The 14687-nt window shown below is 42.0% G+C and overlaps 1 protein-coding gene across 1 annotated transcript in view; it reads right to left on the reverse strand.

Annotated features, from left to right (window-relative positions):
* Positions 1-7389: 7389 nt before the first annotated feature.
* LOC146493938 (uncharacterized) overlaps positions 7390-14687 on the reverse strand; it is a 65412-nt gene continuing 58114 nt past the window's right edge. Inside the window, exons 2-3 of the mRNA XM_085148423.1 lie at positions 10521-10640; positions 7390-7990 (exon numbers count right to left, since the gene is read on the reverse strand). Coding sequence (XP_085004549.1) covers positions 7870-7990; positions 10521-10640 — 241 coding nt within the window. The 3' untranslated portion in view covers positions 7390-7869. The remainder of the gene's footprint in view (positions 7991-10520; positions 10641-14687) is intronic.

A 14687-nucleotide genomic window follows, 5' to 3' on the forward strand; every position in this document is an offset into this window, starting at 1 on the left:
AAGCCGTGAAGTGCCTTCCTTTTAGCCAGTGGCTGAACTTGTCACACACGGCCCATTTAAGCGCCAAGAACTCTAGTCTGTGTGCTGGGTAGTTCATCTGAGACCGTGACAATGTCTTGCTGGCAAAGGCAACAGGTCGAGCCACTGTCTCGCCAGGAGAAACTTGTGAGAGCACTGCCCCGATGCCATCAAAGGAGGCATCAACTGCAAGGATGAAAGGCTCATTAAAGTTGGGATGAGCAAGGGTGACAACATTAGCCAGTTCCATCTTGAGCGTTTGAAATGATGTGCGACACGCTGATGTCCAGTCACTTGGTATCAGAGATGGTTTGGCAGAGGGTTGCTTCCTGGGCTTCTTTCCTTTCCTCCCATGGGGAATTGCCTGTCGTCCTGAAAGCAACCTGAACAGGGGCTTGGCCTTCGCAGAACAATCAGGAATGAAATGTTGGTAATAAAGGATCATTCCTAAGAAGGACCGGATCTTCTTCTGGGAGGGAGTCACACCATCGCTCTCCATAAGCTGTTCCTCCCTAATGTTGGTAATGGTGTTAACCTTGTCTGGATCAGTTCTCACACCATCCGCACAAATGACATGTCCAAGAAATTTAACTGACCTCTTAAGAAGATGGCATTTCTTAGGGGCCAGCTTAAGGTTGTGACTCCTCAACCGAGAGAAGACCATCTCAAGACGTTGAAGGGCGGTCACCTCGTCAGGCGCAAACACCATCAAGTCGTCCAAGTAACAAAGCAAGCTGCTGAAATTCTCGTCACCAAAGATCGACATCATCATTCGCATGAAGGTCGCCGGACTGTTCGACAGGCCCTGAGGCATCCGGTTGTAGTCATGGAGACCAAAGGGTGAGGAGAATGCTGTGTATTTCTTGTGAGGCTCGTAGAGAGGCACATTGTAAAATCCAGAAGTCAAATCCATTGTCGAAAAGAAAACATTTCCACTGAGAGCAGCCAGGGCGTTGGCTTGGTGTGGCAGCGGGTGCGCGTCTTTAGCAGTTTTTGCATTGAGCCATCTGAAATCAGTGCAAATGCGCAGGCTGCCATCCTTCTTCCACACCAAGACCAGCGGCGATGCATACTCACTGTTTGACTTCCGGATTATGTCCCTTTCTTCCATCTCATTCAGAGCAGTTCTCAGCTTCTCATACTGACTCGGCGGTACTCTGCGATAAGGCAAACGAAAAGGCCTCTCATCCACAAGGTGTATTTTGTGGACAAAATCGGTAGCTTCTCCACAGTCCATTTTATCCTTAGAAAAGATAGACTCATACTTTTCCACAAGCTGCAGAAGCTGATCTTTCCATCTGTCAGACACCTCACAACTGTCTAAGTCCAAGTCTTGTAGTCCTAGTCTGTGCAAGAGTTCCTTCCTTTGTTCAACAGACCTTATGGGCACAGAACCCTGTTCAACAGAGTGGCTGTTAGCCATGATCTTTTTAGGAGGAGACAGCTCTTCAACTGCGATACAAGGATAGACATCAGCGATTTTACAGTTCTTCCTCAGAGTCACACGCTTGTTGCTGGGGTTAATCAGCTTGAGGGGAACCCATTTGTCACCCCACAGTGATGAGACGGAACGGCCAACCAGGATGTCTCTGGGTCTACATCTTGACTGTGTAGGCTCAACAATAACAGTGCAGCCTGCTGATAGAGGTGAAGAGGGAGGTAATTTACCCCACACGAGGTGTTCCTGAAGAGGTTCCAGCGTAACATGCTGTCTCAACTTCACTGTGCCAATCTTATTAGGCACCGCCCCGCCCCTCCAACGCTCAACATGGGAAAGCATGGATAAAAACTGGCTACAGTCATCATTGGTGACATCACCTGAAATAGATAGAAGCCTCCAATACTCATCCGTATTCTTCATCACATGAATCAACGACTTAATAGCGTTACTGCCAATAATCATATCATCACTTTGGCCTGGAATAACCAGCGTGGGGATGAGCAGCTTGAAACCATAAATAGTCACTTCCAAATCACAAACTGCTTTTGGTTGGAACTGGTGACCCCCAGCACCAACAACAACAATGTCATTAGCTGGTTCAAGCTTCAGATCAGGGCAGGACTGTAAAAGCCGCGTAGCAGCAGCCTCACTAGAGCCACTGTCGATCATGGCTCTCAGTGAAACTCCACCCACAGTTCCCACAGTTGTGTAAAACAAACTGTCAGATTTCTTAATTCTTTGCGTCATTTGGAAGACAACTGTCATACCAGGTGGTGAAGCAGAACACAGAGATTCATACATGGATTCCAGGTCATCACTGTCGCAGATGGGAGAGTCACTCAGATGATCCACACCTTCCTCCCTCAAATGTGGATCAACTAGTTTTCCGACCGTTGAGGGGCAGAAGACGACGAGGATCTAGGACAGGCACGCCTGGCATGGTCAGGTGAGTGGCACAGAAAACAGAGTTTGTGATCTCGGCAGTGCATAAAAGCTGTGTGAGACATATCATGACAGACGGAGCAGGGTTTATCATGTAGGCCCTCAATCCTGGAACGTCTGGAATTAGGCCGCGTGGTCAAACCAGGCTGAAAGGATCCTTGCAGAAGAACCTTCTCAAGCATGCCTATGAGCCGCTCCAAAGTAGCTGAATCTGTCAACTGTGGCTGAATGTGTTTCTCCGTTGGCTGGGCAGGCAATGCCGCTGATATCTGCTGTGCATTCATTGCAACTCTCCCAGTTGTCATGCTGCTTGAATTCAACGTTCCTCCCGAGTGGGACTCACATAGGATTTCCTGGACCTCGTGGGCTGTCCATCTATCAATTGTCTTTGATCTAAAGATCATGGCAAGCTCAGGAGAGGGACAGTTTTTGATGAACATTCGGGTGACCTCAGGCGCTCAACAGCAAGATCAACAGCACGGTGCAGCCTAAGCCAGTAATCAAATGCACTTTCACCTTTCTCTGGGAGAGTGGTGTAGAAGTCTGCCAGTGGAAGAGGTGAACACTGAGCAGAGTCAAAGTGTCTCCTCAGGATTCCATAAATAGCCTCAGGATCACGTGTGACATCTACGACACTGTTTCTAATGCCAACCTGGACCACATCCTTAGCCTTGCCTCTCAAATGAACAAGGATCTCTTCAGCCTGTTCTTCAGATCTCAGACTCCCCAGCTTTATAAAGGCTCTCATCAGATCCTCCCACTCTCTCACAGAAATGAGATCAGAACCATCCCCTCTGAAGCATGGTGGGTCCTTAAGCTTCCTGTGGGACACAAACTGCACATGCGCAGCATCAACAGCAGGTGTAGACGACACAGCATGGAAAGATGTGGCAGTAGGTGCAGGTAAAGGGGTACTAGCAGACGGGCTGAGCTGGGTTAAGATACTCTGTGCTACCCTCTGACCAACCAACTGGATCACATCCCCCATCTGACTCACAATCTCCGTGGCAATAGTATCTGGGTTAGGAGAAGGTGGACTGTTGTTCTGAGACATGTGTGACACAGGGCTAGGGGGAGGGACAACAACCCCTTCACTAGACTGGGACCCTGGGATCCTCTGACTATCCCCTCTAATAAAACCACGCTCACTAACAGGAGTGTCATAACGCAAACGCAAAGGGGAACATAACAACCCCCTACCCCTACCAACAACATTAGGAGTACTCGATCCCTCCTCTGTGATGTCCATCACAGCGACTAGAATAAAACAAAAATGCTATATTTGTTCCTTAAAAAAAATGTGCCAGAAAGAACACAATAAATCACAAATGTGCAGCGCTGAAACTGGCCCCACGTTGCTGAGAGGAGTCCACCGTCCAAACAGTTGATTGACGGCTCACGGCACCAATGTAACCCCCCTCAGTCTCTATTTCCGGTGCTGTATGAGTAAAACTCTCTGGACTCGAGATGGGTAGAGCTCAGGCGTGGTTTATTCCCCTTTTTGTGGGTCTCTGCAATAACATGGGACATGAATAACCATGGGTTTCCAGCAACAGGATTCCGCCCAAACACAGCAAAAGCTTCATTGCTACTCACGATAAGCTAATGATCGTATAGTGGAACTCTCAGTTTTCTTAAAATAAATAAAAAACAAATATTGATTGAAAAATAAAATGGCAACAAAACTTATTACGGAAAATAAAATAAAAACATTACTGCATTGTGGTTTAGGTAACAAAAGAGAAATTAATTCACTTAAATGCACGGTCATGTAAATATAAACAAACTTCCAGACCAAAGCCAAATTTCCTTTCATGTACAATAGTAAATGGAACAATGCTGCCATCTACTGGGCAAAACTTAACAAGCAGTATTTCTTAAACAGAATTAGCCTGCAGCTCAACCAAATACATGTTTCAAAATACACATACCTGCAATAACATGGGACATGAATAACCATGGGTTTCCAGCAACAGGATTCCGCCCAAACTATCAAAAGAAGTTTCAAAGTTATTAGACACGACAGTCTCCTCTAGCTGTTAGCCGCTAGCTCAGCGTGTCCATTTTTCCTACCGTCTAACCCGTTAATTGCAAAACAAGATCATAAAACTGAAGTCTACTCAGATGCTACTGTATGGGCAGTTCATGCTGTTAATGCACTGCCATGTTAACTTCAGTGAGGATTTTCAAATATGTTTTAAACTCATGTTCAGTCAGGGCGGGCTGAGGAAGGACTTACCACAGCAAAAGCTTCATTGCTACTAACGGATAAGCTTAGGGAAAGCCCGTTTACCGGTAGCAGACTTCCGCTGCGGATTTTCAAAATAAAAGTTTCAAAATAAACCCATGGTTGCGATCCCAAGTTTAACAAGAATTTAACAACAACAAAACCATATTCATTCTTTTACATTGTTACACAAGCATAAAATGACAACATTCAACAATTCACTCTAACACTCAGATCAGCTGAAACACATCCAGGTTGAAGACTCACCTGTTCTCAGCTGCATTTGAATAAAACACCAAATCCACACTTTTAAGCTTAAATTTCAAAACTTAAATTTTAACTACTGATTTTATCTACTGTTTTTTTAATCAATTTTAAATCATGCTTTATATTTGTTTTTGTTTTTAATGTCTCTGTAAAGCACTTTGAATCACCTTGTTGTTGAATTGTGCTGTATAAATAAGGACCCTTGCCTTGCCTTTGTGTCACTGTCTCACTTTCTCCTGAGACTCAGCTCACAAACACTATACTGCCAAAAGTATTCAGTCTCCACTGAACCACAGACTTCAGGTGTTCCGGTCACTTCCATAACCACAGGTGTATAAAACCTGGGCATGCAGACTGCTTCTACAAACTGTGAAAGGATGACTCAGGAGCTCAGTGAACTACAGCATATGACTTTGATAGGATGCTACCAGTGCAACAAGTCCAGGTGTGAACGTTCCCCACTACATATTCCACTGTCAGCTGTTAGTGGAACAGAGCTCAGCGATGAAGTGTTAAAATCACAGAGTGGGGTCAGTGGATGCTGAGGGACACAGAGGTCGCTGACTTTCTGTAAATCACTACAGACGACCAAACTTCACATGGCGTTCAGATGAGCTCAAGAACAGAGCTTCATGAAATGTGTTTCCATGGCAACTGAGCTGCATCCAAGCTTTACATCAAGCACAATGAAAGCATCTGATGCCATTGGACTCTAGAGCATGGAGACGTGTTCTCTGGAGTGACTAATCACACGTCTCCATCAGGCAATCTGATAGGCTGATAGAGTCTGAATTTGGTTGGTGGTTGCCTGGACAACAGTACTTAAATATGAGGTTCTCGTCATACATTAGTGTTTGACCTCACAAATGGGCTTCAGGAAGAATGAGGGCCCGCATCCTTCGGCGGACGCATTTATAGGCCGATTATGTCACAGCAATTTGACAAAGGCTGCCCAAATTCGAAGACTCCTCCAAGTGCGGCGGACAAATGCGTCCTACTTTTCCCCAGATTTGAAGGATGGGACGGGTGTAAAACCTTCGTGGCCCAACCTATCCCAGAATTCATAGCGCGGCCCAGTCAATTCCAGTTAAACCTCAAATATCTGCTCAGTTTATCAAGACACCACATATTTGTAAAAGCGCTCCGACGTTTTCGGAGACGTCTGTTACCCACTAGCTCGATAGCTAGCCGGGGGCTAGGCTCACTAGAGCCGTGAGAACACCGGACTCCCGCAAATCGTTTTCAAACCCACCGCTGTCTTTCACTACTCAGGTTAAACATGATATATAAGTCACTTAGATAACTTAAAATGTTGTTGTTTGGCTTTTTTAGTATTTTATTTGTTCCTGAGTAAATCGGTTTGGCTGAGATTAAAGTTATAGTTTTTACACAGCTGAATAAACGTCAAGCAGACAGCTGATTAAACAGAAGTGTGAGTAGAATATATTCCAGTGTCCTGTTATATTTTAGATAGCAAGGAGCAGACGGCTGAGTTTATTAAACTTCACTGAGACAATCTGCAAATTTCATTAAAATTTAATAAACTATCATCTTGTCTTTATTTTTAGTTAGCACATACCTGAAACACTTAAAGCTGTAAGCTAATGATAGTTATATAAGAGCAGATGCTGCTGGTGCAATAAACTGCACGCTTCACGTCCAGTGGATACATGATGTGACTAGTCGACTATCAAAATAATGGTTTGTGGCAGCTCTAGTGTGAGTGACTGACCTAAGTTGCTATCCAGAGGGCAGCGGATGAAACAGGTGGTGGGTGGGATGCTGTGATGGCCCTGGTTTTCCTGAGACAGGAGGATCTGATGATGGCCTCCAGGGCTGACAGAGGGAAGCCAGTGATGATTTGGGGGGGGGGGGGGGGGGTGTTAATGACCCTCTCCGAAGCCTTCATGTTCTCCAATGAGGAGGGTGAGGAGGGTAGAAGGCCAGCAGCAGCTTCTGGTCCAGGTTATTCTTCCTCAGGACACAGAGGACGTGAAGCTGCTGCCGGGCCTTTTATACCAGGGCGATGGTGTCATGATAGGGGAGTGGAGCTGTCTGTGCCTCCTGCAGTCCATTATTACTTCTTTGGTTTTTAAGGATGTTCGGCTTCAGGTTATTCTCTGAGCATCAACGGGACACGTTCTCTGCTAGGGCTGTTCGATATAACCATCTATGACGATATGTAAACGTCTATCGTTTCATATTATATGCTATTGTTTGTTTTGTGGTATCACAAAATAAACAGTTTATTTTTTCATCATTTTGATGGTCACAAGTTCTCACTTCCTCTTATATTTAAAATAACCACACTACAGGCAGACAGGTGACTGTTTTTATGCGTTGTCGTTAGTAATGATGGCAAGTCCATCCGTTTGTTTATTTTCTACATAAACCTTTCACAATAAAGCTCAAGATCCGGTTGAGATTTTTCAAAATAAACTGACAAATGACAAACAGAAGGACCAGTCCAAACAAATGGATGGCCAGAGGGGCCGATGGTGTGATTTGGCAGCCTCGCTTCTGTCAGTCTGCCCCAGGGCAGCTGTGGCTACAACTGTAGCTGCCTCCACCAGTGTGTGGATGTGAGAGTGAATGAATAGTGGCATTGTAAAGCGCTTTGAGGGTCTCGAAAAGCGGCTTGCTTTATTGCTCAGAGGTCGTTTTGGACATTAAATACACTTATTTTCAGAGACACTGATATATTTGCATCATAGTGTCTGAGACAAGACCGAATGAAGGCTGTTAGGATTTGGCTTCCTAAGCTGTTGGGATGGACTCTGTGGGTTCATGGAAAAAAGGATTTCACAAACAGATTAAAAGTGTCAGTAGCGCTGTACTCTGGAGCCTGGTGCTGAGGATAAGTAGTCTGCTAAAACACAGGCACCATCATTCAGAAACAGTCCTGTGTGACAACCACCCAGGACCACTAATGTGGAGGTGTGGAGCAGGAGGACGAGGGCAGCTTACTAACAGCTCACCTCTCTGCAGCAGACAGAAGCTGGACTTTAAAATCAATGGGATGATGTGCTGACCAGTCACTCTTTAAGGACACACAGCTGGGTTCAGGTCCAGGTCCAGCAGGTCTCCCATTGATCCTGTCAGAGAAGAATTTTTTTTTTTTTCCATTTGGAGCCACAGAAGCTGATGGAAACTTAGAATACCTTCATCATCCCAAAGAGAAACTTGTTTAAAGGCTGAGAATGAGCTGAAGGAAACTCCTAACTAGTGTTAGCAGTGTAAGAACAGAGCGCCACCCAGAGGTAAAAACAGTCATTTACACTGTGCAGGACTATTGATGGTCCCACATTTTTAAACAAATATCTGTACTTTACATTAAATGCATCCGAGGTGAGTCTGTGTTGTTGGTCCCATTGTGAGCAGCAGGAGTTTTAAATGTTTTATAGAATAAAGGAATTTCTCATTCTGTCATGAATCGCTGTGTGGCAGGCAGGAGTTGGACCCAAGATGCAGGCACTCAGACTCGAGGGATGAACTCAAAAAACTCAGCTTTATTTGCTGACAGGGGAAAAGCATACAAAAGTAAACTAAACTGGGAAAACATAAACTCACACTTTGCAGAGAGGCACACGAGGAAACACACAGCTTGAGGGACGACACGACACTGACTCAGAGAAACACAGGGTTTAAATACACTGGGAAGTAACGAGGGGAATGAGACACAGAAGGAGGGCACAGCTGGGAAACATCAGGACTGACGAGACAAGGAAAGCAGGACGCATTCACATTAGACACGGACCTTCAAAGTAAAACAGGAAGTATCACACAGAGACGCGAACTTGACACGGTGGAGACAGCAACTAAGAAACACAGAGACATAAACCATAAGGCCGAGGACTCTAAGAACCAAAATACACAGAGGGAAACTCAAACATGCAGACACAGACTTACACAGAACAGAAGGTACACAGAGAAACATGAGGGGCAAGGGATCGAAACTACACAGCAAATTCAAAAGTGTTAAATGTTTTGGTGTTAGTAGTCTTCTTGCAAAAGTAGAGTTAATTTTACTCTAAGTAGAGTCAAATTCTTTTAATGTAACTCTGAGGTGTAAAATGATAGTAGTTAAAATCGAGTGTTAAAAATGAGTGTTTCTATTTCAAATCTGGAGGTGTTACAATGGAAACATTAACTCTTGACCTCTTAACTCTGAACTCCTACAGGGGCTATGACACCAATAGAGTAAATTCACAGACTCCGCCCCCAGCACCACCCAGCATATTCTGTTTTAGCTAGCTGAAAGGTATTAGCCATGTTGCTCGCTGATAGCATAATATTCTGTTTTAGCTAGCTGAAAGGCATTAGCCATGTTGCTCGCTGATAGCATAATATTCTGTTTTAGCTAGCTGAAAGGCATTAGCCATGTTGCTCGCTGATAGCATAATATTCTGTTTTAGCTAGCTGAAAGGTATTGTTTGCGGGCAAATACCACAGCCTTGAAAAAAGCTTGCATGTGAATTTTCAGTCAAACCTTTGGTCAAATACACTTAAAACAATTACTAGAATGTGAAATGTTGGTATAATGGTGCTACTTGAAGCCTGAAAACGATCTCCCATAAAAAACGAGCAAACAGCAGTAGCAGACGTCCTGACTGGTTCTACGTTAGCATTTAGATCCCTCCAGAGTTTTGTGCACACGGTTTAGGTAAAAATGAAAAAGGTTGAGGTTTTACATTTAGTTCAGTATTACCTGTTGCCTGTGTCCTTGTCTTTTGGGAAAATACTTTACACAAGTAATGGCTCAAAAAGGATTCCTTTTTTTCATTGTGCTGCAATTGATTTGTGCCATTAATTAGTGTCAACTAATTTTTATTCAGTCTCCACACAGGATATGCTTGTGAAGATGGAATATGGGGGAGAGCAGAAGTGCGTTGAAGTTCCACAAAGTGATGAATGAAGGACATGCATATTGTATTGAAGAAATAAGTGATGAGAATGCTGTTATTTGCATTTACCAGCTCACCTATGTCAGACCTTTTGATAAACAAAATTCTAATGAAAGTGAGAACATCTACACTGTTACATCTTTAGAAAATGTTTTGAAATTGTGGTGCACAGTTCAGAATAAATTTTTTTCAAAAACCATTGCGTCTTTTTAGTAAATGTTTATTTCCAAAAGAAATTTCTAGAAGTTCAGAACAGTAAAATTCCCGCTTTTTAGAATTAATTAGAAGATAACTCTTACGTAGTTAAACTAAAATACTCTTTGAGAGTTAATATATAAACTCTTAACACCTAGTTAGCATTAGTAAGTGTTAAATTATCAACTCCAGACAGATTTGGTGTTTAACACTAAATCAGAGTTAACAACTCTCCAAAAAGAGTTAAATTAACACTCTCTGGTGTGGACCCATATAGACACTTTAATAGTGTTGAAATCAAATCTGACAGTGTTAATTTGGACGTGCTGGATTTGCTGTGTAGAATAACTCACACAAGTACAATAATACAAAAATCACAAAGAACATGCTGGGTCAGGGGACCCAGGACCCTGACACATTCAGTTACTTCCTTTGAGATGAAGTTTAGAAACCAGGAAACATCAAACAGTTCATTTAAATCAGAAACCAAACTAACATCAAATAGTTCATGTTACTAACAGCTCACCTCTCTGCAGCAGACACAGAGTGGACTTTAAAGTTAATGGGACGATGTGCTGACCAGTCACTCTGTATGGACACACAGCTGGGTTCAGGTTCATGTTTGTGTTTAGTTCCTCGTTTCTTCCTGTGAATAATGATGGAGCAGTGGTGTGAGTGCTGAGCTGTGACATGGAGAAGAGTCATGGACAGTTAGAGATGGAGCAGAGTGAAGCTGACCCCCCACCCACTTGAAACGTAAAGGCAAATAGGCGGAGCGGTTAGTGCTACGTTTGTGCAGATTTGTGCAGGTAAAACTAGCGTTTGTGTTGCTACGGCTTTTGAGATATTAAACTTTATTTTATAGGTCATTCAAAGGTCACCATTCCTCCAGACTGCTCCAAAACGGGCCAAAATGGTCTACTTTTTTAGTGCTACGTTTGTGCAGATTTGTGCAGGTAAAACTAGCGTTTGTGCTGCTATGATATGAGATATTCTGTTATGGTGTTACTGCTGAAAAATGTCTTTTTCAAATGACCTTTCGATTTGTGTGTTCATTTGTTCAATAAAGTTCTGTTAAAAAAAAACTCTTATTGTATTTAATCAGCTAAATTATTAATGAGTGCAGTTTTTTTTAACTTCAATTTCTTTACTTCAATCACTTTTCGTTCATAAAACCACGATGCAAATGCTTGAGTATTTATTTGTTTTTAGAGTGGATTAAAAAAACTTTATTGAAAACTACATTTGAACATATTACCCTCCCATGGACACTTATTGAGAAACAAACAAGCTAGCAGCCTTTTGCATCAAATACAGATTTTCTGGCAGAAAAAACTATTATTTGTCATTACTGTGTCTGAAGGATTCTTAGAACAGCGTGTTACATCTGATTTCTGAACAAGGTACACAGCAAATCCAGCATGTCCAAATTAACACTGTCAGATTTGATTTCAACACTATTAAAGTGTCTATATGGGTCCACACCAGAGAGTGTTAATTTAACTCTTTTTGGAGAGTTGGTATGTTAACTCTGATTTAGTGTTAAACACCAAATCTCTCTGGAGTTGATAATTTAACACTTGGTGTTAAGAGTTTATATATTAACTCTCAAAGAGTATTTTAGTTTAACTACGTAAGAGTTATCTTCTAATTAATTCTAAAAAGCGGGAATTTTACTGTTCTGAACTTCTAGAAATTTCTTTTGGAAATAAACATTTACTAAAAAGACGCAATGGTTTTTGAAAAACATTTATTCTGAACTGTGCACCACAAAAAAAAAGGTCTGACATAGGTGAGCCGGTAAATGCAAATAACAGCATTCTCATCACTTATTTCAATAAATACAAAATACAATATGCATGTCCTTCATTCATCACTTTGTGGAACTTCAACGCACTTCTGCTCTCCCCCATATTCCATCTTCACAAGCATATTCTATGTGGAGATTGAATAAAAATTAGTTGACACTAATTAATGGCACAAATCAATTGCAGCACAAAAAAAAAAAAAAAAAAAAAAAAAAAAGGAATCCTTTTTGAGACATTACTTGTGTAAAGTATTTTCCCAAAAGATAAGGACACAGGCAACAGGTAATACTGAACTAAATGTAAAACCTCAACCTTTTTCATTTTTACCTAAACCGTGTGCACAAAACTCTGGAGGGATCTAAATGCTAACGTAGAACCCAGTCAGGACGTCTGCTACTGCTGTTTGCTCGTTTTTTATGGGAGATCGTTTTCAGGCTTCAAGTAGCACCATTATACCAACATTTCACATTCTAGACATTGTTTTAGGTGTATTTGACCAAAAAATTTAACCGAAAATTCACATGCAAGCTTTTTTTCAAGGCTGTGGTATTTGCCGAAAACAATACCTTTCAGCTAGCTAAAACAGCGAGCGGTGCTATCAGCGAGCAACATGGCTAATGCCTTCCACACAGCTTTGTCTCAACTCCAAAGAGCCACAGAAGTAAAAGCTAATAATAATAATTGAAACAATCTTTGAAAAAATGACTTACCAAGCATGGCAAACAACTCAAATATGTAGAGCAAAATGTTCTGAAACGGCTTCACTTCAGCTTCGATTGGAGCCGTGCTGGGGGCGGAGTCTGTGAATTTACTCTATTAGTGTCATAGCCCCTGTAGGAGTTCAGAGTTAAGAGGTCAAGAGTTAATGTTTCCATTGTAACACCTCCAGATTTGAAATAGAAACACTCATTTTAACACTCGATTTTAACTACTATCATTTTACACCTCAGAGTTACATTAAAAGCATGTGACTCTACTTAGAGTAAAATTAACTCTAAGACTACTAACACCAAAACATTTAACACTTTTGAATTTGCTGTGTAAGCTTACATTTAAAATACTGAGGTTTTAGTTACTGAGTTAATACATGATATAGCTAACTGTCTGGATCAAAAGGATTTTTTTTTCAATGTTAAACATTTTCAAAAATGTCCAAGAAAAAAGTTTCTAAAGCACTTTAAAAACAGAAAGGTGCAAGAAATACCTGAAAGCCCAAATTGCTCAAGACTCCATCATCATTCCAGATGAACAGACGGAGGAAAGTGAGAGAGTGGATTCAGTGGATGAGATCCAGACTGACCTACGACAGTGGGTAACAGAAATATGTGAGGAGAGCAGGTCACCTGCTGCAGCAAACGGGGATAGAGATAATATTCACTTTCTCCCTGAGATTATTCCTCATATAATAAGACTGGCAAGTTACTCTGGACAGGAATAATGGTCCCTCTCTTCCAAAGCACCAGCATCACAGCAAGTTCAGCCACTGTTGAAGCTGAATTCAAAAACATAAAATCTGGCCTTTTCAAACATGAAAACTTGCCTGTTCGAGTCGATCGCTTCATTGCTCGTCATCTTTCCTCCATCGAGGGAAATATGCAGATTTGTTCTGCAAAAGAAAAGATCAAAGATGAGGCAACAGTGGGATCACTGAAAGTCACAGATGCCAATTCAGGATCCATGACGACTCACAGTGCAGAAGACAAAATAAAAATGGATGCTCAGCCGTTTGTGGGATCTGATGCTGCCACAAACATTCTTCCGGCTGATGAAGATGCAGTTGAGGACTGGAGGGGCCTAGCTGTTCCACCCAAAAAAAGGAAGAGGACTTCCTACCTCTCTTCATGTACTGAATGGCTCCATGCAGATGAATCCTTTGGGGCCAAAAGAGTGAAGGTGGGATTATTAAAAAATGGAAACCTTCATCAGCCTATTAGATTAGGTGACAATCTCTGTGCTCAATACCTGTGCATTTGATGCATTTTTTCAGTGCCTATGTTGTGCCTTCTGTGACAGCTCCACATTTCAAAATGCTGTTGTGAAAGACAGTGAAAACCCAGTCTAGAGCCTAAAAAAAAGAAAGAGCTTAGAAATATCTAGAAAATGAGTTGTTGTATCGTGTAAGCTGTGGAAATGTCAATAAAAATGTTTATTTTTAGATTTGATAAGAAAATGAATCATCAAAGCTTTATAACGGATAAAAGTATTCGTTAAAATGAAGCCAGCTACGTGAGTCCTTTCCATAATAATTGAAAATTAGGAAAGATGAGCAACCAACTTGAAAATTACAGTAAACAGATTTGAAGCTAAGAAACATTAAATCACTTTTAAAAATCTTGTACATTCAGTGAATAGTCAATGCAGATATTTCATAAAAAAACAAACTGTTAACAGTTTCTTGTTGTCTTTATAATAAAAAAATGACTTACTTGGTCTTATAAGAGCCACAGTGGAAAGGCCGGAAAGCCACATGTGTCATGGTCCTGGGTCATTTTGACCCAGTGCTCTCAGTTTTCCTGTGGTTTTGTATTTTGTTCCTTATGTTCATTGGATTGTTTGGTTTGGTATTTGGATTCCCCCTGTGTCCATGCTGTTATTGTGGTGTTTGTTCTGGTACCGTGTTCCCGTCCTTTGTGTTCTGTGTTCTCCTCATCCCCTCGTGTATTCATCCTTGTTCTCTGCCTCTCTCTCTGTGCTCATCTCTGTGTACTGTGTTGTGTTCAAGGTCCACATCTTGGTGTCAGTATTTTCAGGTTTGTGTCCTCCCCGCTCTGTCACGAGTAATTGTCCTCAGCTGCGTTCCCCGTATGTTCCCACTTCCCTCATTACCTTCTGTGTATTTATGTCAAAGTATCCCTTTGTTCCGTGTTGTGTGCATTTCCCGTGTC

This window comes from Neolamprologus multifasciatus, chromosome 22 (assembly GCF_963576455.1).
Source record: "Neolamprologus multifasciatus chromosome 22, fNeoMul1.2, whole genome shotgun sequence".
Classification (NCBI taxonomy): Eukaryota; Metazoa; Chordata; class Actinopteri; order Cichliformes; family Cichlidae; genus Neolamprologus; species Neolamprologus multifasciatus.